At 41.5% G+C, this 23585-nt stretch overlaps 1 protein-coding gene across 1 annotated transcript in view; it reads left to right on the top strand.

The window, feature by feature from the left end:
* Positions 1 to 23585, top strand: part of LGR5 (leucine rich repeat containing G protein-coupled receptor 5) — a 117806-nt gene that overhangs the window by 35444 nt on the left and 58777 nt on the right. Inside the window, exon 2 of the mRNA XM_075274414.1 lies at positions 16772 to 16843. Coding sequence (XP_075130515.1) covers positions 16772 to 16843 — 72 coding nt within the window. The remainder of the gene's footprint in view (positions 1 to 16771; positions 16844 to 23585) is intronic.

Here is a 23585-nt window from a genome sequence, read left to right as displayed (position 1 = left end):
GCAGTCGGCTATGCCGTCGGGCCTTGGGCAAGCCGACTGCGCATACCCGCGGCCATTTTCTTGTGGCTGCTTACCCCAGTTTACTGTCAAGCAATAAATATTAACACATGATACATTAGTTTTACTGAGGTCCCATCAGGACCCCAAATGTATGTTAGGATAGAGAATCTGATCTATATAGTGGATGGAGCTGTAGCTCCACTCTTATTACTTGAATACAATTTTTGTTGCTAGTAAATTTGCAAAAAATGCTATAAGGCATATAGAAAAGAGATGTGGATCCAATAAGGAATTGTATTTATCTTCTGGTACTTTTAATCTGAAGTTCACCAAAGTGGAATGCGGCAAATTTCTTTTTAGGGTGAACACACCTCTTCATAAATATGTTGCATCTTGGACTCTTTGACAGTTCTAGCAATTGATATTGAATATAATCTTGATCTGATTTGCAGTACAGTTTATGCCATATATAGAGATGAGCGAACAGTGTTCTATCGAACACATGTTCGATCGGATATCAGGGTGTTCGCCATGTTCGAATCGAATCGAACACCGCGTGGTAAAGTGCGCCAAAATTCGATTCCCCTCCCACCTTCCCTGGCGCCTTTTTTGCACCAATAACAGCGCAGGGGAGGTGGGACAGGAACTACGACACCGGGGGCATTGAAAAAAATTGGAAAAAGTCATTGGCTGCCGAAATCAGGTGACCTCCATTTTAGACGAATAGTGGATTTCAAATCCGGGTCATATGAGAATGTGAACTTTGTGACTATGAGACAGGGATAGCTGTACAGGCAGGGATAGCTAGGGATAACCTTTATTTAGGGGGGAATGTTATTAAAAATAACTTTTTGGGGCTCTATCGGGTGTGTAATTGTGATTTTTGTGAGATAAACTTTTTCCCATAGGGATGCATTGGCCAGCGCTGATTGGCCGAATTCCATACTCTGGCCAATCAGTGCTGGCCAATGCATTCTATTAGCTTGATGAAGCAGAGTGTGCACAAGGGTTCAAGCGCACCATCGGCTCTGATGTAGCAGAGCCGAGGCTGCACAAGGGTTCAAGCGCACCCTCGGCTCTGATGTAGGAGAGCCGAGGGTGCACTTGAACCCTTGTGCACCCTCGGCTCTGCTACATCAGAGCCGAGGGTGCGCTTGAACCCTTGTGCACACACTGCTTCATCACGCTAATAGAATGCATTGGCCAGCGCTGATTGGCCAATGCATTCTATTAGCCCGATGAAGTAGAGCTGAATGTGTGTGCTAAGCACACACATTCAGCTCTACTTCATCGGGCTAATAGAATGCATTGGCCAGCGCTGATTGGCCAGAGTACAGAATTCGGCCAATCAGCGCTGGCTCTGCTGGAGGAGGCGGAGTCTAAGATCGCTCCACACCAGTCTTCATTCAGGTCCGACCTTAGACTCCGCCTCCTCCAGCAGAGCCAGCGCTGATTGGCCGAATTCCGTACTCTGGCCAATCAGCACTGGCTAATGCATTATATTGGCGTGATGAAGCAGTGCTGAATGTGTGTGCTTAGCACACACATTCAGCTCTACTTCATCGGGCTAATAGAATGCATTGGCCAATCAGCGCTGGCCAATGCATTCTATTAGCGTGAACTGAGTTTGCACAGGGGTTCTAGTGCACCCTCGGCTCTGCTACATCAGATTGCTACATCTGATGTAGCAGTGCCGAGTGTGCATCAGATGTGTAGTTGAGCAAAACTGACTCAGCACTGCTAAGTCTCTGCATTCGCATAGGAATGCATTGGCCAGCCTTCGGCCAATCAGCGCTGGCTCTGCCGGAGGAGGCGGAGTCTAAAGTCGGACCTGAATGGAGACTGGTGTGGAGCGATCTTAGACTCCGCCTCCTCCAGCAGAGCCAGCGCTGATTGGTCGAGTTCCGTACTCTGGCCAATCAGCACTGGCCAATGCATTTCTATGGGGAAAAGTTAGCTTGCGAAAATCGCAAACTGACAGGGATTTCCATGAAATAAAGTGACTTTTATGCCCCCAGACATGCTTCCCCTGCTGTCCCAGTGTCATTCCAGGGTGTTGGTATCATTTCCTGGGGTGTCATAGTGGACTTGGTGACCCTCCAGACACGAATTTGGGTTTCCCCCTTAACGAGTTTATGTTCCCCATAGACTATAATGGGGTTCGAAACCCATTCGAACACTCGAACAGTGAGCGGCTGTTCGAATCGAATTTCGAACCTCGAACATTTTAGTGTTCGCTCATCTCTAGCCATATATTTCCTCGAACAACGATGACTTTCAAAGTTTGAGAGAAAAGTTGCAAATTTAAGCACACTTAATGTAATGCACCAAAAATTGCTAATTTCTATATAGGAACACTGGTGCAAAGCTGTTGAAAAATCATATGTTATATGAGAAAACGTTTCACTAAATTTTTTTATAAAAAATAAAATTGACAGAAATGACATATTTGCAGAACATTTCATATTTTGTCAGTAAAGTTCAGTATTTGGTTTCTCCCGTGCTCGGCTTTATTTACCCTATGATCCTTTCTTTCTTGTTCTTAATTGTTTGCCTGCTCCCTCTGCTGGAGTCTTGGCTCAACTGAAAGAAAAAAAAGGTTTCCTGAAGATTAACCAGTTAGGTGGTGTTTGCTTTGCAAACAGATCATACGTCTGCTGAGCCCTACTAGCTCTTTGATGCAAATAGTCTTTCATGTTCAAAGGAATTTTTTTTTCTTCCCTTTTCTTTATAATGGATTTTACAAAAGGTAACCTGAGCAATCCTCTGCAAAGGCAGACAGTTTTACAAGACGTCTTTGGATATGCTGTTGCTATCAAAGTCTAGAAAACATTAAATATATGCCAAATGGAAGGAATTCAGACTCATTCCAAAAGCCTTATAGTAGACAAAGCACTTAGGTGCAACTGCTTGGAAATGGGATCAAACCAATAATGGGGTTGTTAATTCTTTAAACAGTATTGGTAACGTTATAAAGGGTAATAATGTATCCAGAAGCACAGGTTTCATTTCTATAGGTATAAATGCAGTAAGTACAAGTATAATCCTTTTTATTAGGACGACATTATGTATGTACTGAATGGGTTGTCCAGGTTGGTGCATCACAGTCGTGTTCTGCATCTGGTGGTTTTATGATACTAGAGAAACAATTTACCAACAATTTCCAAAACAAGGCTCCTACAGCGTTCCTAAACCTTAGCTCCATTGTAACGAAACATATGGTAAGTTTCCTTCATTATTTTATCATAAAGAAGGAAAGACAAGAATACCAGTCCAGTACATTACGTCTCATATAATAGATATACAACTGTGCTGTCTCAATACTCCAGATCATCAGGACATTTACTGACTCTTCTGAAGTCATTTTGTGGTTTGCACTTTTGCCTTCCTGTATTGTTATCATGGATTCAATTCTCGCTTTGGATACACTTTTTGCACGTTCTCCACATGGTGCAAAGGATATGTGTATGTACATGACAGGGACCCATTTCAATGAAACGTTATGTTCATGTTTCCAATAAATAGAAATTAAAAATATCATCACGATATTAGAAACAATTTTCACATTAAGTCAACCGATACAAATTACAAAACTTGTTTTCTTTTTTTTTATTATTAATCCAACGTTAAGTTATTATGTGTGCCAATTCTCAATTTGGGTACTTTGAAGAGTAACTTTTTTTTAAATAAATGTGCTGGGTACTATAGTTTATTTCAAACTCATTTCTAATATAATTTATTAATGAATTTTGGCTGCTCTTACGAAAACTATAGGTGAAGTCAACAGGTCTGTTAGCCTTAACAGCAAGTGATAGGCAAGGACGGCTCTATAAATATTATATTAGAAGTCAAAAGCCTTCTTATACCTATGTATGTAGGCAGGTAGAGGAATCTGCTTCTGGATGTAATGCTATTCCCATTCAGCGTGTACATGCTGAATACAGGCTCTCCTTAGGAACATTCACTTAGAGTTTGGCTACTAAAACACTTTACATTCGGTTTGTAGCCAGAATTAATGAATAATGTATATTAGAAATACGACATGTGTAAAAGACGTCCTGCAGATTTAATTTACGCTTAAAAAGCAGTTACTATTTAATATTATAAGACAAAATTTGTGGGGAAATATTATGCGTCAGCCTTATGTCTACTTAGAACCATTTGTACTGTGTAGAATAAGTCCAACAAGGATGTTTACCAATGACTTTCAGTGCTGCCTGATGATCCTAAAAGTGATCTGTCATATTCAGATTGGCTAACAACATTAGTTTAGTAGTAGTGATATGCTTGCAGGGTTCCTCTGTCCGCTTGAGAAGTCGGACATCTTCTCTTGCGGACAGGGAAGGACGGGCACGGAGTGCAAAAGAACGCACCCGATGCCCATTCAAGTGAATGACAGGTGTCACGGACACATCTAGTGTCCGCTCCTAGTGTCCGTGACAGATTTTGAGCGGACACTACATGTCAGACACCGACGGTAGTGTGAACGCCCCCTTACTTGCCATAACTGAACGGTTGTGAGTAATATATCCTGTAACCGTTTAAAATCTATGGGACAACTCTGCAGAACCCATAACATAAAGAATATGCTGAAGGGATGGGGTCGGGGGCCCTGTTCAAAGTTTGCGCCATAGGACTTTAGTTATGCCACTGAGAATAAGCTCTTATTTATTGTAAAACTTTGGCTGCTCTTCGCTTTGATTGTGTAACATTATCAATTAAAGTTAATGAATTACTACACGACAAAACAAAGACAGCAGATGAAGAATTCTAGGAAGACTATAAAGAACGCCATTCTTAGTAATTCGAGAATGTAGATTGTGTGAGGTGATCTTCAAAACTAATGCCCTGTTCACATCTGCTTTGGTATTCCCTCTGGAGAGAGTCTGTATGGAGACCCCCGAACGGAATACAAACGTAATTGCAAGCACTGTGCATGATTTGTGCGGGCAGTGCGCGGAAAGCACATGGACCCCATTACAGTCTATGGGGTTCGTGTGCTTTTACAGAACAGCACTTGCAATTGCGTTTGTATTCCGTTCGGGAGTCTCCATGTGGACTCCCCCCGGACAGAATACAAAAGCAGATGTGAACCAACCCTAACACTGAATTCACACGTGGTATTTAGCTGAGGTTATTTTAGTACTTTGCACCATATTTTATTTATTTTTTTGGTATCCAGATGTTTACCTAGTTTTTGGGTGTCTTGTTTTTGTTTTCTTAAATATTGCATGCTTTAATTTTTCTACCCATAGACCTAAGCCTTGATTGACATCTGTGTTCAGGTTTCCGTTAACTGGTCTGCTTGGGGACCTCACGAATGGAAATCTAATCTGCATAAAAAAGTCGTTACCTGAGGAAACCCGCATACCCCATAGACTATAATGGGGTCCGTGTGGTTTCCACTTAAAAAGTGCTGCTTGCAGTGCTTTTCTCTCTGTATTTTTCATGCGGAGAGGGGAACAGAATCCTTGAACACAGATTTGAACCGAGCCTCAGTTTCAACAAATACTGCATCACAACTACATATATGAGTACATACAGAGATTGCAGTTTTTTAATTCAGTTTTTTTTTTTGTTACTTTATTTAAGTGTGTGAAGGATTCCTATATCTGTTCAATTCATCTAAATAAGGATTGCAGAAATCCATGTGCTTGCTGGTGAAACAACCCCACTGAAGTCATTTACAGTTGCAGAAATTTCTGCAACAAATCTGCCCTATGTGAAAATACCCAATAAAGGTTGATTTCCTACTAAGCATTTTAGTGCTGACACTCTGCTTTTCACAGAACTGGAAAACTGAATGGCTTTGATGATGTTCCAACTCTTGGCCACTTGGCCAACCCAGATCTTCCCTTGCTGCTTGTACTTGGTGTAGAGCAGAGTCAGCCACGTCATTAGGATTTGGACTAAATTTACTATTAAAAATGGCTTAAATTATTGATTGGAGTTTTATCTATTCCTACCACTTATTTAAACCATTTTTTGTTGGTAAATTTAGTTTGAATTTAGACCACACAAATTTATGTCATTAGGATTTGGAGCATCAGCAGAACAGGCTGACATTGAAGGCTTTCATTTCCCCAGCAGTGCTATTGGTATTAAGGGAGTCTATATTAGCAAGCTGACCCTCCTACTGCATGTAAAATGCAGACAATGATTCCTCCCCATAGAAACCCCTTTGGATATCTATAGTTCTAAGCTAAGGATGCTGAAGGTATGGCATTTTTTTTCCTGTTGTCTTCTTTCTTAGGCCTGGTTCACATCATCATTCGGGCTTACGTTTGGGGAGTCCGCTTGGGGACCCCCTTAAAAAAGAGAAAAGTGTTGTTTGCTGCATGTTTCGTATTCAGCTTCTGGCATGTATACATTACCAGGAGTCGCACGGTCCAGGAACAGCAAATCTAATATAAGGATATAGGCCATGAATATTAGGAAGTAACCCCTTTAAGTCAGCCAGGTGAGTCAGAAAGCCTTGACTCTAGTGTGAATAAAATCTATTATGTAAGGTTTACACAGAGTATTATAGCATTCAATCAGAGTTTCTTCCCGCTGTTCAATAGTAATGTCACATATCCATCAGTTTGTTTTCCGGTTTATTGTGCATGTGTAAACTGGGAAGGGTGGGTTCATCTAAGTGCAGAATAGAAAACACAGAGACATCTCTAGTAGAGATGAGCGAACAGTGTTCTATCGAACACATGTTCGATCGGATATCAGGGTGTTCGCCATGTTCGAATCGAATCGAACACCACGTGGTAAAGTGCGCCAAAATTCGATTCCCCTCCCACCTTCCCTGGCGCCTTTTTTGCACCAATAACAGCGCAGGGGAGGTGGGACAGGAACTACGACACTGGGGGCATTGAAAAAAATTGGAAAAAGTCATTGGCTGCCGAAATCAGGTGACCTCCATTTTAGACGAATAGTGGATTTCAAATCCGGGTCATATGAGAATGTGAACTTTGTGACTATGAGACAGGGATAGCTGTACAGGCAGGGATAGCTAGGGATAACCTTTATTTAGGGGGGAATGTTATTAAAAATAACTTTTTGGGGCTCTATCGGGTGTGTAATTGTGATTTTTGTGAGATAAACTTTTTCCCATAGGGATGCATTGGCCAGCGCTGATTGGCCGAATTCCGTACTCTGGCCAATCAGCGCTGGCCAATGCATTCTATTAGCTTGATGAAGCAGAGTGTGCACAAGGGTTCAAGCGCACCCTCGGCTCTGATGTAGCAGAGCCGAGGCTGCACAAGGGTTCAAGCGCACCCTCGGCTCTGATGTAGGAGAGCCGAGGGTGCACTTGAACCCTTGTGCACCCTCAGCTCTGCTACATCAGAGCCGAGGGTGCGCTTGAACCCTTGTGCACACTCTGCTTCATCAAGCTAATAGAATGCATTGGCCAGCGCTGATTGGCCAATGTATTCTATTAGCCTGATGAAGTAGAGCTGAATGTGTGTGCTAAGCACACACATTCAGCTCTACTTCATCGGGCTAATAGAATGCATTGGCCAGCGCTGATTGGCCAGAGTACGGAACTCGACCAATCAGCGCTGGCTCTGCTGGAGGAGGCGGAGTCTAAGATCGCTCCACACCAGTCTCCATTCAGGTCCGACCTTAGACTCCGCCTCCTCCGGCAGAGCCAGCGCTGATTGGCCGAAGGCTGGCCAATGCATTCCTATGCGAATGCAGAGACTTAGCAGTGCTGAGTCAGTTTTGCTCAACTACACATCTGATGCACACTCGGCACTGCTACATCAGATGTAGCAATCTGATGTAGCAGAGCCGAGGGTGCACTAGAACCCCTGTGCAAACTCAGTTCACACTAATAGAATGCATTGGCCAGCGCTGATTGGCCAATGCATTCTATTAGCCCGATGAAGTAGAGCTGAATGTGTGTGCTAAGCACACACATTCAGCACTGCTTCATCAAGCCAATACAATGCATTAGCCAGTGCTGATTGGCCAGAGTACGGAATTCGGCCAATCAGCGCTGGCTCTGCTGGAGGAGGCGGAGTCTAAGGTCGGACCTGAATGGAGACTGGTGTGGAGCGATCTTAGACTCCGCCTCCTCCAGCAGAGCCAGCGCTGATTGGTCGAGTTCCGTACTCTGGCCAATCAGCGCTGGCCAATGCATTCTATTAGCCCGATGAAGTAGAGCTGAATGTGTGTGCTTAGCACACACATTCAGCTCTACTTCATCAGGCTAATAGAATACATTGGCCAATCAGCGCTGGCCAATGCATTCTATTAGCTTGATGAAGCAGAGTGTGCACAAGGGTTCAAGCGCACCCTCGGCTCTGATGTAGCAGAGCCGAGGCTGCACAAGGGTTCAAGTGCACCCTCGGCTCTCCTACATCAGAGCCGAGGGTGCGCTTGAACCCTTGTGCAGCCTCGGCTCTGCTACATCAGAGCCGAGGGTGCGCTTGAACCCTTGTGCACACTCTGCTTCATCAAGCTAATAGAATGCATTGGCCAGCACTGATTGGCCAGAGTACGGAATTCGGCCAATCAGCGCTGGCCAATGCATTCTATTAGCCCGATGAAGTAGAGCTGAATGTGTGTGCTAAGCACACACATTCAGCACTGCTTCATCACGCCAATACAATGCATTAGCCAGTGCTGATTGGCCAGAGTACGGAATTCGGCCAATCAGCGCTGGCTCTGCTGGAGGAGGCGGAGTCTAAGATCGCTCCACACCAGTCTCCATTCAGGTCCGACCTTAGACTCCGCCTCCTCCAGCAGAGCCAGCGCTGATTGGCCGAATTCCGTACTCTGGCCAATCAGCACTGGCTAATGCATTGTATTGGCTTGATGAAGCAGTGCTGAATGTGTGTGCTTAGCACACACATTCAGCTCTACTTCATCGGGCTAATAGAATGCATTGGCCAATCAGCGCTGGCCAATGCATTCTATTAGTGTGAACTGAGTTTGCACAGGGGTTCTAGTGCACCCTCGGCTCTGCTACATCAGATTGCTACATCTGATGTAGCAGTGCCGAGTGTGCATCAGATGTGTAGTTGAGCAAAACTGACTCAGCACTGCTAAGTCTGCATTCGCATAGGAATGCATTGGCCAGCCTTCGGCCAATCAGCGCTGGCTCTGCCGGAGGAGGCGGAGTCTAAGGTCGGACCTGAATGGAGACTGGTGTGGAGCGATCTTAGACTCCGCCTCCTCCAGCAGAGCCAGCGCTGATTGGCCGAATTCCGTACTCTGGCCAATCAGCACTGGCTAATGCATTGTATTGGCTTGATGAAGCAGTGCTGAATGTGTGTGCTTAGCACACACATTCAGCTCTACTTCATCGGGCTAATAGAATGCATTGGCCAATCAGCGCTGGCCAATGCATTCTATTAGCGTGAACTGAGTTTGCACAGGGGTTCTAGTGCACCCTCGGCTCTGCTACATCAGATTGCTACATCTGATGTAGCAGTGCCGAGTGTGCATCAGATGTGTAGTTGAGCAAAACTGACTCAGCACTGCTAAGTCTGCATTCGCATAGGAATGCATTGGCCAGCCTTCGGCCAATCAGCGCTGGCTCTGCCGGAGGAGGCGGAGTCTAAGGTCGGACCTGAATGGAGACTGGTGTGGAGCTATCTTAGACTCCGCCTCCTCCAGCAGAGCCAGCGCTGATTGGTCGAGTTCCGTACTCTGGCCAATCAGCACTGGCCAATGCATTTCTATGGGGAAAAGTTAGCTTGCGAAAATCGCAAACTGACAGGGATTTCCATGAAATAAAGTGACTTTTATGCCCCCAGACATGCTTCCCCTGCTGTCCCAGTGTCATTCCAGGGTGTTGGTATCATTTCCTGGGGTGTCATAGTGGACTTGGTGACCCTCCAGACACGAATTTGGGTTTCCCCCTTAACGAGTTTATGTTCCCCATAGACTATAATGGGGTTCGAAACCCATTCGAACACTCGAACAGTGAGCGGCTGTTCGAATCGAATTTCGAACCTCGAACATTTTAGTGTTCGCTCATCTCTAGTTTTCATCAATGGACCGGATGTGGCTATTATGTTAAGTTTTTGTCAAATGAAGGTGTGTGGCTGTCATCTCAGATTGGAGTATATCCGATTCAAAAGCTACACAAAATTCTCACAGAGCGCACAAAACCTTCCTTTTTGTAATATTAAAAATGGCTTGGAGACCTTGTCCTTTTTTGGTGTGGTTGTCATATTGGATTTCACTAGTGAAGGAATTGGACACCTGATATTGCTAGCTCTTTTTATCTTACTGGTGAGAGTGCCCGGATTTCGTGGGTGATGATCACAGTGCAACCCAAGGCAACCTGTATACAAAGTCCTAGCCTGGAGCACATCCACAATATGATCTCACTTAGGCGTATTGTATTGTTAGGCTGCTCTTGTCATTTTGTCCTATCAGTGTCATGAATGTGCTATAAATGAAAACTGGTGTCATTTGGTTCTCTTACTATCAGCTGACTTAGAGAAAAAGATTCTGGGAGCTGTTGAAATCCTCAAACTCCTACCATGTTTATTAGCTAGATTTATTTCTGTAATATATATGATATCTAACATATGTATCATACTGTCGTTGATCACATACGATTAGGCTAGTTGGTGATATTAATAGGAAACATAAAGCATTGTAATTGGATGTCCTACATATAGTACCGTAACTGACCCACTAAAAGCCCGTCTGAAATGTTTTCAATATGGCTCCCGATTTGTGTTTACAAGAAATGTGCAATACATATGTGCAGACAAGATTTCCTGTCTCTAAATTGTTACATATCTTTACATCTGGCAATGACGTTAGATCCATCTGATTGTAAAATCCACCAAGGACAAATTCCTTTAATAAAGTAGCCTAGACCCTCAATTTTAGGTAATTGTTTCAAATGCGGGATTGCATATGTTTATTTAATACTGAGTACATGTGTGAATTATATTAATTTACAAATGTCTTTTCCTGCTTTCATATTTACCTCCTACAGCTGATATTTAAGAAGGTCACATTTATGAAAGTAGAAAAGTGATATGTTTGTCTTGGCTACTATCCTAATACCACCCATATGTCCAGTTATGGACATAGGATCATTTTGGAGAAATAAAGTTACCTAATAGCACATATTTACCTACCAAATAGTCTTCTGTAAAAGAGAAAGCTAGTATGAATGTTCTTTTAGTGAATATCCAGAGTGATAAAAAGTGCGCAAAAGATGATATTATTTAGTTATATGATCCTAATATGAACTCTATCCTTGGCTCACCATGTTTAGGTGCATTCACAAGATGTAATGCGGCACTGATTCTTGCACAATAACCCGCATAAGAATCAGCACTGCAAAACAGAATCCCATTGACTTCAATGGGTTGCGATTAGCGCACATAACACATTGAAATCAACGGGTTAAAAAACCTCCTCTTTCAATGTATTACGCACGCTAAACGGAACCCATTGAAGTCAATGGGATTGTTTTGCAGGGCTGATTCTTATGCGAGTTATCATGCAAGAATCAGTACCGCGTTACATCGTGTGAATGCACCCTTACTGCCAACAAACTGGTGCAGATTTACTAATATTGTCTAATATGTACTTAGGCAAGGCATTCTTAAGATGTTCTAATTTTATACTGGTTGTGTTACGGAATTGCTGAGACGATAATTCCCCAGTAGCTGCTGGAGAACCCTGGAGGAAGGGGCACAAGAGACAGTGAGCCCTAAACTGAAGCCCCCCACTGCCCCTTCCCTTTGCCAGACCCTATCCTATGTAATAGGCGGTAACTTGGAGACAATCCCTTCCTATATATGTGACACACATAAAACGCAGACAAGACAAACAACAACAACAAAGGGAAGTCAGCTAGCCAGGGTTTGGTAACAGTCGGGCAATGCAGTGCCAAATCAGAGTCCAAAAGAATAGTCAATAGGAAAAGCCAAGGTCAGGATTAAGAATACAAGTAAAATAACAGCAAGAGAAAACCAGCAAGCATGAGGCAATAATGGGTGAATGTGAGCCAAGAATAAATAGGGGAGGATGAACCCGCCCTGGACCTGACAGGAAGACAGGCTGTCAATCACAGGGTAAGACCAAATTTAACTACTTCATGGACAGAGGTAGACAAGGGCAGAAGACGGGTGTGGTGCAAATTCAATTAAAGAACTAGAGCCGTGTTCACACAGTGCGACCAAAAACTCTAAACAAGGAACTGAACTGCACACGCCTCCTGCACCGCTGCATGCGAGCAGAGGGTGGCGCAGTGACCTGAACAGGCAGAGATGTTACAGGTTGATACTTTTATCTAAATTTACCCTGGGGATGAGCGATTAATAGAAAAATAACCAAAACCAAACACCAACCAGAATAACCAACGTGATTTTATTCAGGTCGGTTATTTCAGTTCAGTTCTTACAATATTTCCAAGGTTGTTCCCCATGTGCCGCCTGTGCACAGGCCATGTTTCCATGGCTCTTTTCATTAAATGAATAGGAGCCACGGAAGCAAGGGCCGCAAAATAGGACAAGAATAGGACCTGTTCTATCTGTTTCGGACTGAGAAAATCACAGTAGCATGTATGGGCCCATAGAAATTAAATTGTGTCTTAGGATAACATAACACTTTGTGATGTTTATTCAGAATCATATCACTTTATTCCTAAAGTCCAAACATTTTCTCGGCCGGTTTATAGATGTCAATTTACAACTAGATCTGCTTAATTGGTTATTGTGATGACATTATGGTAATAACTAGAGATGAGCGAGTCGTACTTGATCGAGTAGGTATTCGATCGAATACTACATTATTCGCCTTTACATTTCCCGCGTGGTATTCGACCGAGTATGAGTATTTTGAATACCGTAGTATTTGATCGAATACCGTAGTATTCAATCGAATACCTACTCAATTGAATACTAGTCGCTCATGTCTAGTAATAACCTCATTTTTGGACTAGACTGGAAAGGTGTAAAGTTGTTACCATATGGGCAACATGATAGATCTAGTTGTAGAAAATATCCAGCTTTGTAAGGTGCATGGGAGTTCTACTAATATGCCACATTACCAACGTTCAAAGTAATGTTCTTGGCCGACGGGACAGGCTAATGGTTGTGCAAACCAGTGATATAAAGGGGACATGGTTTGGCTGCCAAACGTCCATGCTTGAAACCAGAACTATTTCTAAGTAGTAGTAGAGTTTTGGTTTAGTTACACATTAACTTTCCTTTGTTTGAGGTTGGCACATTTCCCCCTAGGAACATTATCTGACCATTTTATTCCTCCAACGTTTGTAAGGAAAGGTGTTGCTAAAGGAGCATTATTTTTCATTAGTTACCTATTAACAAAGATTTTATGGTGCCTGCAGCTATCACCCGTGACACATTATGAGCATACACTACAAACATTTAATAAGGGAAGCAGCGCCGTTTAAGCAGCACATTTTACTGAGGTTTATCACAATGGTTTGTGTGAGCCGTGAAGTTATAGCTTAGATTACAAGGCAGACACTGTGGGAAACTTGCCAATAAATTGGGAAAGAACTGCAAGCTATATCCATGGAACCAAGTCAGGTCCAACTGAGTTCTGTAGACATGACTTGTGGTTTCCTTTGCCAGGAACTACTGTGTAGCCCTATCAGGAAGTGTTCTCCACAGCAATATCTCATTACACTGCTTTTTTATGGGTCATTTCATGTACTTAAGGTAACCTAAACAAATCTGTAGAAAAGGGTGAGATTAATGTGGAAATACATTTTATTTTACGTTTCGCTAGCATAGGAATGTACACATGGGTCACACTATTAAATACACTGGTGCTTGAAAGTTTTGTGGACCCTACTAAATTTTCTATATTTCAGCATAAATTTGATCTAAAACAACAGCAGATTTTCCTAAACGTAGAAAAAGAGAAGCAAATCAAACAAATTAACCAAAAATATTAAACTTGGTAATTTATTTAGAGAAGAAACTGATCCAGTATCGTGTGTTGAAAATGTATGGGAACCTTTAGGATAAACAGATAATTTGTAGGTGAAGTTAAAGTCCAGTGTTCGATCAATGGGGTGACAAACGGCCGTCATCTTCAGAACAGAGATCAAAGTCTGATATTCACAACATAGGTTTGTGGAATTGTATCATGGCACAAACAAAAGAGATTTTGGAGAATCCCCAAAGGAGACTTGTTAATGAGGCTGGGAAGTCTCTAAAGAGTTGGCCTTCACCAATCCAGTCAGACAGATTGTATACAAATGGGGGAAACTGAAAATCATTATAACTCTCTCGAGAAGTGGTCAACCAACAAAGTTTACACAATGAACAAGTCGTATAATAGTCCGAGAAATCACAAAGAAACCCAAAATAGCCTTTAAGAAACTAAAGGCCTTTCTCACATTTTCTAATGTTAATGTTTTTGAGTTCACCATTAAAGGGGCACTGAATGGCGTGCATGGCAGGATTGCAAGGAGAAAGCTGCTCTCCGAAAAGAACATTGCTACTTGTCAGCAATTTGCTATAGACCGCCTGGACAAGCCAAAAGGCTATTGTAACAATGTTTTGTGGGTGGATGAGACCAAAATAGATCTTTATGGTTTAAATGAAAAACATTGTGTTCAGACAAAAGAAAATACCACATTCCAGCATAAAAACCTCATACTATTTGTGAATCAAGGAGGTGTTAGTGTAATGGTTTGGGCCTGTTTTGCTAAACCTGGATCAGGACGGTTTGACTTTATTGATAGAACAATGAATTCTGAATTATATCAACCTAAAGGAAAATATCTGTATGTGAAGTGAATCTCAAGAGAACGTGTGTCATGTAGCAAAGCAATGACCCTAAGCCCACAAGCCCAAAGAATGGTTGAAGAAGAATAGAGTGAATGTTTTGGAATAACTAACAGAGCTGTGAGTCGGTTGGCTAAGCCACCAAAGCCCGACACCAACTTCTTCTAATAGCTGAAAGTTATGGATAGACAGAAGCTGTGATTGACTCCCCATTAAATTAAATATGTAACAAACCATGTATCTAATTATACAATTTTAACAATTGTGTAATATAATTAAAAATAATTATTTCATTTAGAAGCCAGATTCAGAGTTTCTCACTTTTTTCTGACTCCACTCAAAATTGGTCCCGGTTCCAACTCCAAGTCTGCCACCCTTCAAGATTGTTGGGGATCTCAGAGGTCGTACTTCCACCAATCAGCTATTTACCCCCCTATCCAATATATAGAGGATAAATATGCTTTGTAGAATAACCACTTTAAGGACTCACGTAGCAAGCCGCAGTAAAAAAAGTGCTGTTGGAAAAAACACAGCGGCAAAGCATCGCAGGTTTTTCCCGCAGCCCTTAACACCAAGAGTCCACATAGGTTTCCTCTTTGGACTTTCTGATCCCATTTTACATTTAGGGAAACCATCACATTTCCGTAGGGACCGTTGACGAGGGTTTTGGAAATGTGTCCACTGCGTATATTTTTCCACAATATTTGGATGAGATTAGTTTTGTTCCACCTTGGCATTTACGCCACTTGGAGCCACAGCCTAAAGTGTGGCAGTAGAAAATATCAGTGTAGAATAATAAATATGTCACGTATTACACTCCATAGCTTTAAACTGTAATAGCTACAGATTCTGAGCAGAAAAGTCATGATTTAGCCATGCTGATTCGCAGCAGAGATAATCCATGTGTAGATCAGCTGGGACAACCATGGAATTTTCCCCTTGGATTTCTGCAACAGATTGTTTGACATCATATTTGGTTCCTCTAAGTTTAATGTGTATGGCTGGGGCTTTACATGTTCTGTTTAGAAAACGTATCTGTTTGATGGATCTGTCCTCTCCTGCTTAGTGCTACAACATGCTTTTGTATTTGTGTATTACTCTTGTGTTACAGCTTATAACATCACTGTCTGTATCATTTGTATCATTTCTGTGCCGTAATGCCACTAAGTAGTTTATCCTTGTATTATGTTATTAGTGTTATTCCTATGTAGTGACATCATGGTGCATGTTTTTATAGTGTGACATCAGTGTTTCCATAATTTTTGTAACTTAATTTGGTTCATCACCTCTTTACCCTGTCATTTCTTCTTGCTGTTTGCAGTATCCCTGTACTATGACATTATTGTCTTATGTTCATGTGTAGCAATAGACATGATATATTAATCAGCCAATTAAAGGAATTTTTATTCCTATCCTTAGAATAGACCATAAATATCTGATTGGTGGGCTATCTGCACAGATCAGTTATTCGTGGGTTCCTTTCAATGGCCGTACTATGCATTGCACGGCCATTGGATTGTATAGTACAGTGACCGGACACACCCCTGAACAGCTGATCTCTGTGGGGATTGGCTGTCGGTCCCTCCACCATCAGATATTTATAGCCTATCCTGGATAACCCCTTTAATTGTATATATAGACTATTTAGTAGTATCTGCTATTAATCTTGATGTGTATAGACATCAGATTTCGCTACTTATAGCTAGATCTGACAAAGTTCTGCAGTTCTTATGTGTATGGCCAGCTTAAGACACCTGACTTTTGTGTAGACCAAACTAATAATAAACTTTTCATGTTCTGAGTGGGTGGTCATAGTGGAGCGGGCCCTATTCCAAACTTTGAAACGCTCCACTGTACACCAGCAGAAGTGTAACATGTAACCTCATAGCAGTCCCAATTTATTGCATGCCCACAAAAGGTACAGAACATTCCTCATACTATTACAAGTATAATGTAAGTGTCCGATTGGTGAAAATGTTGAACTTTTAATACATTACTGACTGAATTTCTTTTTTCTGTTTCGTCCACAGTGATCTCAGTATGAACAACATAACCAAGCTACCCCCCGGGACTTTGCATACCTTGCATTATCTTGAGGAGCTGTAAGTCTGTTTTCCAAACTTTAACAATACTTTAGGCCCATGTTCTTGTACTTGCTGTGAGAATAAGATGAACACTTCACAAACCATCAGCTCTGACATGTTCAGCGGACACATTGGAAACATTTGTTCAACCAAAAAAAAAAAATCCTTGTGATTTGTAGAGAGAAAAAATACACGAGGGACAGGGCTATAGGTTCTTGCAAGCAGTGGCTAAATCATGCAAATATAAAGTTAAAACCTAAGCTGGAAAGTTTCTTGGAAATACTTAAGCAGCAGGATATTAAAAATTTCAGGGCTTCTCATGTTTATTAAAATAGACAGTAAAGTTATAATGAAAAACGGTTGTTTGGGTTTGATTATGTCATGAACATTGCAACGCAAGTTTTATTGCAGCATAACTCAAACTAATTTCTTTTAATAAAGAATTTTCTCTCTATAAATGTGACTTCAGGAGAGCCCCATGCTAATTTTATATACAGTAGACGCACTCATATACTATATTCATGTAACTAATTTTCAGCTTTGCACTGGGGAGTTGAGAACTATATAATGTCTTTGTCATATTCAAAATACAGTCCAATCTGCAGGCGGTATGTTAGGCTACATGCACTGCTAAGAGGGTTTGCTGCACAGTTTAGTGCTAAGTTCATGGAAATAGAGGAAGCAAGTCTATAGCAAAATCTGCACAAAGAATTGACATTAGAAAATCCAGTCTGCTAATTCCGTGCAAATAAAATCTGCATAGTGTTCACAAGGTTAAGAAAACCAAATTCAGGCCCGTTTTACATCTGCGTTTGGGTTTCCGTTTGAGGAGTCCTCTTAGGGACCCCTCGAACGGAAACCTATCCGCATAAAAAAAGCAAAGGAAACCCGCAGAGCCCATAGACTATAATGGGGTCCGTGTGGTTTCCGCACAAAAAATGCAGAGAGAAAATTGTTGCTTGCAGGACTTTGCTCTCCGCATATTTCATGCAGAGGGGAGAACGGAATGGCCTGAACGCAGATGTGAACCGGGCCTAACTTAAATACTACTGAATTATGCTGCAGATTTTCCACCTTAAAAGCCTTGCATAATCCTTAACATGTAGTTAGAAAAGTTTCAATATAAATGTTATTTTTCTGCTCCTTCTGGAATTAAGAATTCAGACTACTACTCTGCAGCTGACACGCTTGCCTATAGGACTGTGAATGCACAGCAGTTATTGAGTAGAACCCCACACTTGACTCCTGAATGAGCAGACATTAACAATTAAATTGCACTTGGAGAATAGAAAATACCAGGCTGCGGCACTCACCAATCCTCTAAAACCTTCCTTTTTTCAGGTATTTATTAACAATGAGTGGCAGGTAAAATGCAAAGTGCTCAAAGGGCATTAGCTGTTTCACAGCACTGTGCTTCTTTTGGTCCTAAGTTGCTTGGCTGTTACCAACAGCCTCTATACACTAGCACACCATGCGTAGTTACCAAAGACACAGTATAAATAGCACATCTGCTTGCAGAATAAAAAACAAGAAAAGTGTCAATTCTAAGAATACACTGAGATCATTCCAGTCATTTAAGCGGAGAGTACATTCAGCAGCCAAAGAAATAAACCACCTTGCTTCCTTCTTAAGCAGTTCCTTATCCCTCTCCTGTCCACCTCTCAAAGGGTTAACTATCTTAAAACCAGCAAAACGTAACACAGTACAAACACCTCCATTGAAACCTTTCTATTGTATTTTAAAAAGGCTAAAGCCTCATGTAGTGGGCCACAGCGGAAAAGCGTTGCAAGAAAATCCGTGGCATAAAAAGTCTGCAGAGGTTTCGGTAGGTAAAACAAAAAAACTTTTGTTTCCACAACATGGGGTCTCAGCTTATGGCCAGGGCTTCATGTAGTGTAAACACCAAGTCAAGAAACATGGCATTTGGCAGTACTTACAGAGTGGATGGGATTCGGATAGCATGACCCATGGGTCATGATGTTACCATATCCCCTAAGTCCAACATTAGTGGTCCCCGGGACCAGTTAAGGAAATTACTACTTCCTGGACAACACCTTTAAAGAGGACCTTTCATGTCCTCATGAAATTGCAGTTTTATATACTGCTAGAAAGCCGATCAGTGCACTGTCGGCTTTCTCGGTATGTGCCCCACTGGTGGAGATATTTGAGCTGTTAGTTTCGGCACCGATCTCTTCCCACTGTCAGAAGGGCATTCCTTACCGCCCAGCGTCATCGCCGGGCCGTAAGGAACACTCACTTCCTGATAGTACTCACCCTTAGACTTACACTGGGGGGGGGGGAATTCCTCAAGGCTCAGCGTCATCCCTTGGTGGTAAGGAACGCCCCTCTTACTCTTACAGTACAATGTTATGTTAGGGTACCATTGGATGATGGATGATGCAGGGTGGTAAGGAATGCCCTTCCGACGGTCGACAGATATCAGAGCCGACACTAACGGCAAAGTTAGTTGCAAAGTTTGGATTTTTTAAGGGGTTAAAACTTAAAAAAACTATATAAATTTGGTATTGATGGAATTGTACAGACCCATAGAATACAGTTGACATGTCATTTTGACTGCACTGTGGATGCTGTAAAAGCAAAGCCCACAAGAAAGTTGTACAAACACAATTTTCTTCCAATTCCACCCCATTCTGAATTATTTTTTCAGCTTCCTAGTACATGGGATGGAATATTAAATAATTATTACAAGGTGCAAACATTAAGCTCTGTGAACAATAAAATAACAAAGTTATGGGGTCTGAAAGGCAGGGATTCAAAAACAAAAATTTAAAAATACCAGCGGTGGGAAGGGGTTAGAGGAAGCTAATACTACATAGTATTACAAAATGATTATTAAATTACTCAATAAGCCTGAGAGCCGAAGAATCCAGAGACCAGAATCATTGCAACTGCCATGCTTATTAAATGGTTCCAAATTATAATATTTCATGTGTCTCTTCACCAGAGCTGCACTTTGACTAGTTTACACTGGCATTCTTCTCAGAGTGATGTCAGCCTGCTTTGACTGGCACCAGTTGAGTGTTGGAATGTGGCACAAGTGAATTTGATTCTTTAAGGTTATTCATCCACATAGTAAAATGTCAGTGTTATTTCTAACCAGTCTTCTTGTGGGCAGTAATGGCAATGAAATATGGAAAGTAGAATAAATTACCTGTTTGGATACTATGCACGACACATTCATATTTCCTTTGTACCAGTTTTTAAATCTCTTCCCGTTGTGCTTATTTGGTAACATGTACACTAAAGCTGAGTTCACATTTACATTGGTTTACAGACCATTTTTAATATGTGAGTGGTTGGTATGAGTTGGACACTTGCACACAAGTATTTCCCTTGGATGAAACAAGTTTCCATAGGATACATATGATTTCCAATTTTCTCTCAAACCATCCTTGTAATCATACTAGATAGCTAGTTGTGGTCTAATAGCCTGTTCCAATGATATGTTGTTTTATATTGTTAATAACAGGCCACTCTCATCAGTTTTTTTTCCTCAATTAAAGCCAGTTGTGATGGGTAAAAACACAGAATACAAAACATTTTCAGACTAAGGCTTCATTCACATAGCTGTATGAATGCTTTCTGTGACCCCTCGTTCACACATATGTTTCCGTTCGGGGGAGTCAGTATGAGGGGGAGTCAGTATGAGGACCCCCGAAACGGAATACCAAACGCATTTGCACGCGGTGTGCAGTGAAAGCACATGGACCCCATAGACTATAATGGGGTCCGTGTGCTTGCCACGTGCTGCCCACACGAATCATGCGGACAGGAAATTAGATTGTGAACTACTTTCCTGTCCGCATGTTCTGTGAAGAGATCTGGCAGCAAGCACACGGACCCCATTACAGTCTATAGGGATCCATGTGCTTTCACTGCACACCGCTTGCAATTGCGTTTGATATTCCGTTCGGGGGGTCCCCATGTGGATGTGAACCAACTCTGAATGCCATGTCATTTCCTTAAATGAGAACAAATCTTCTTTAAGTGAATATGGAAGTTCAGGAAAAATTTAGCCTGCGATATTGTTTAATTGGTTCCAATGACATTTTTGGTATATACAAGATTTATAGGGATCATTCATATCGCCGTGTGAATGAACCTAATGCAAAGTTCTGTTCTATAGTCGCTGTAAAAAAAATGAAGGATCATGATGGTTCCAAAGGAATTCTAATAGAACAAATGCAAGCTGTTTATCACCACATTGAATGTAGAAGAAATGAATGAGATGTGCTGATAGAGTCGTCCTTATTAAACAAATATTGTGTCAAAAGTAAGCAAAAAAGCTAAAGTGAATGAGGCTGGAAACTAACAGTCTTATAGAACTGCTGAAGATTCAGATTGTATTCTTACAGATATTTAAGAAATATCCTTGACAGTTATTCCTCCCCTGTCAAGTCTGTGAGAGATGATGGCACACAAGGTTGTATAAACACATTATTATCTTCTGAAACCATGATTTATTTTCTTCTGTACTGACATGGAAAATGTGTTTCTAACATATGGATATGAAACAAATGTGGCCAATTTCTGAAATAAAACTGGAGTGTTCATGTGTCTGCCTTAACAAATAGTGTTAATAAACCAAATCCCAGGCACGGTTACAAAATAATAGCCCTTTTTTGACCTCACGGTACCAGATCACATTAGTTTGCCTTAACACAATTTTGTTGTTTTTCCAAAGTGAAAAAGTTCGGCAAGACACTTCTGGGTACTTTAGTGTCTTCTTTAGACTAGAGGTACTAGAATGTCATGTCCAAAATACTGCTCAGCTTATTGGACGCTATTGGACGCTTATCGCTATAGATGACAGCCAGTTATATGAAACGGGAACTACCTAGTAGAAAATGGCACCATCACCAAGTTTTGTCTAGTTGAACTGAATTGAGTTAAACTGTTACCATGATGTAGAGAAGGGGCTATAGAATATGTACATGTCATGACGCTGCAAAATCTTTTTGTTTTTTCAACTTACCTGGAGTATTTCTAGAAAAAATATATAAACTGTATTTATGGTGGGTTTCTTGTAGTTTTCTGTGTCTATATATATATATATATATATATCAGCTGCTTGAAGGGGCTGTGGCACTCATATGAGGGCCATGACTTGTTCACTGTATACATTATATATTTTCTATTGCATAGTGGCTGTGTAATGTAGTTACAACTTGGTCTCATTCACTTTTATGGGACAAGGCTGTAATTACAACACATGGCCGCTATGAAACATGTGCTGTTCAGTGTAACGCTAGGACCAGAACAACAGAGAGGCGGACCCCCACCTATCTCTTATTGACGATCTATACACACATGATACCAAACTCTTACTTTGCAGCTTCATGAGCACTCTCCAAATGTCTGATTGTTTTAAACAAGCCATGTACAATTTATGATAGAAATACAACTTAAAGGGATTCTACCATTAAAATGCTTTTTTTTTCTCGATAACACGTAGGAATAGCCTTAAGAAAGGTTATTCGTCTCCTACCTTTAGATGTCTTCTCTGCGCTGCCATTCGGTAGACATCCCAGTTTTCTTCAGTATGCAAATGAGTTCTCTTGCAGCACTGGGGGCAGGCCCCAGCGCTCAAACAGCACTGGGGGCGTCCCCAATGCTGTGAGCGAACTCTCCAGCGATGCCTCCATCTTCTTCAGGAACGGCCTCTCTGCGCGTCTTCTTCTGGAGCTGGGTTTCAATCTTCTAGGCTTCGGACCTCAGGCAGAACAGACTGTGCATGCCCACGGCCACAAGAAAAATGGCCACTTACACAATATATATATATGCCAAATATTTATATAGGGTTATTGAACTAAATAAATAATCTAGTACAAGTACTTGCTAAGTTAAAGGGGTATTCCAACGAACATAATTTTTTTAAAATTTTGAGATAATTAAAAGTTAAACGTTTTTGCAAATATAAGTAATTAAACATTTTGCAGAGTTTTAAAGATTTTCTCTAAATATCTTGTGGTTACAAGTTTTTATCTTGATCGGCTGCCAGTGGATACAACCATGAATGCAGGACCTTTCTAAAGTCAGAAAATCATCCATGATTGCCTTATTGTAGCCGGGATATCTTCAGATACATGTAGTGTCCATGCCCAATATTCCAGCTACAATAAGAAAATCATAGCTGGGTTCCTGACAAGACCCAGACCATAGAAAGCTTCTGCATTTGTGGTCGTAATCATTGTCAACTGATCTAGATAACAGACTCTCACCACTAAGATGGCTAGAGGAAATCTTTAAACCTCTAAAGAATTTTTAAATACTTATATTTGCAAAAATGTTTAACTTTTAATTATCTACAAATAGAGATATGATTATTAGAGATGAGCGAACAGTGTTCTATCGAACACATGTTCGATCGGATATCAGGGTGTTCGCCATGTTCGAATCGAATCGAACACCACGTGGTAAAGTGCGCCAAAATTCGATTCCCCTCCCACCTTCCCTGGCGCCTTTTTTGCACCAATAACAGCGCAGGGGAGGTGGGACAGGAACTACGACACTGGGGGCATTGAAAAAAATTGGAAAAAGTCATTGGCTGCCGAAATCAGGTGACCTCCATTTTAGACGAATAGTGGATTTCAAATCCGGGTCATATGAGAATGTGAACTTTGTGACTATGAGACAGGGATAGCTGTACAGGCAGGGATAGCTAGGGATAACCTTTATTTAGGGGGGAATGTTATTAAAAATAACTTTTTGGGGCTCTATCGGGTGTGTAATTGTGATT

Source organism: Leptodactylus fuscus, chromosome 5 (assembly GCF_031893055.1).
Source record: "Leptodactylus fuscus isolate aLepFus1 chromosome 5, aLepFus1.hap2, whole genome shotgun sequence".
Lineage (NCBI taxonomy): Eukaryota > Metazoa > Chordata > Amphibia > Anura > Leptodactylidae > Leptodactylus > Leptodactylus fuscus.
Note: the sequence above shows the minus strand (reverse complement) of the source record. Positions and strands in the feature narration are given on the sequence as shown.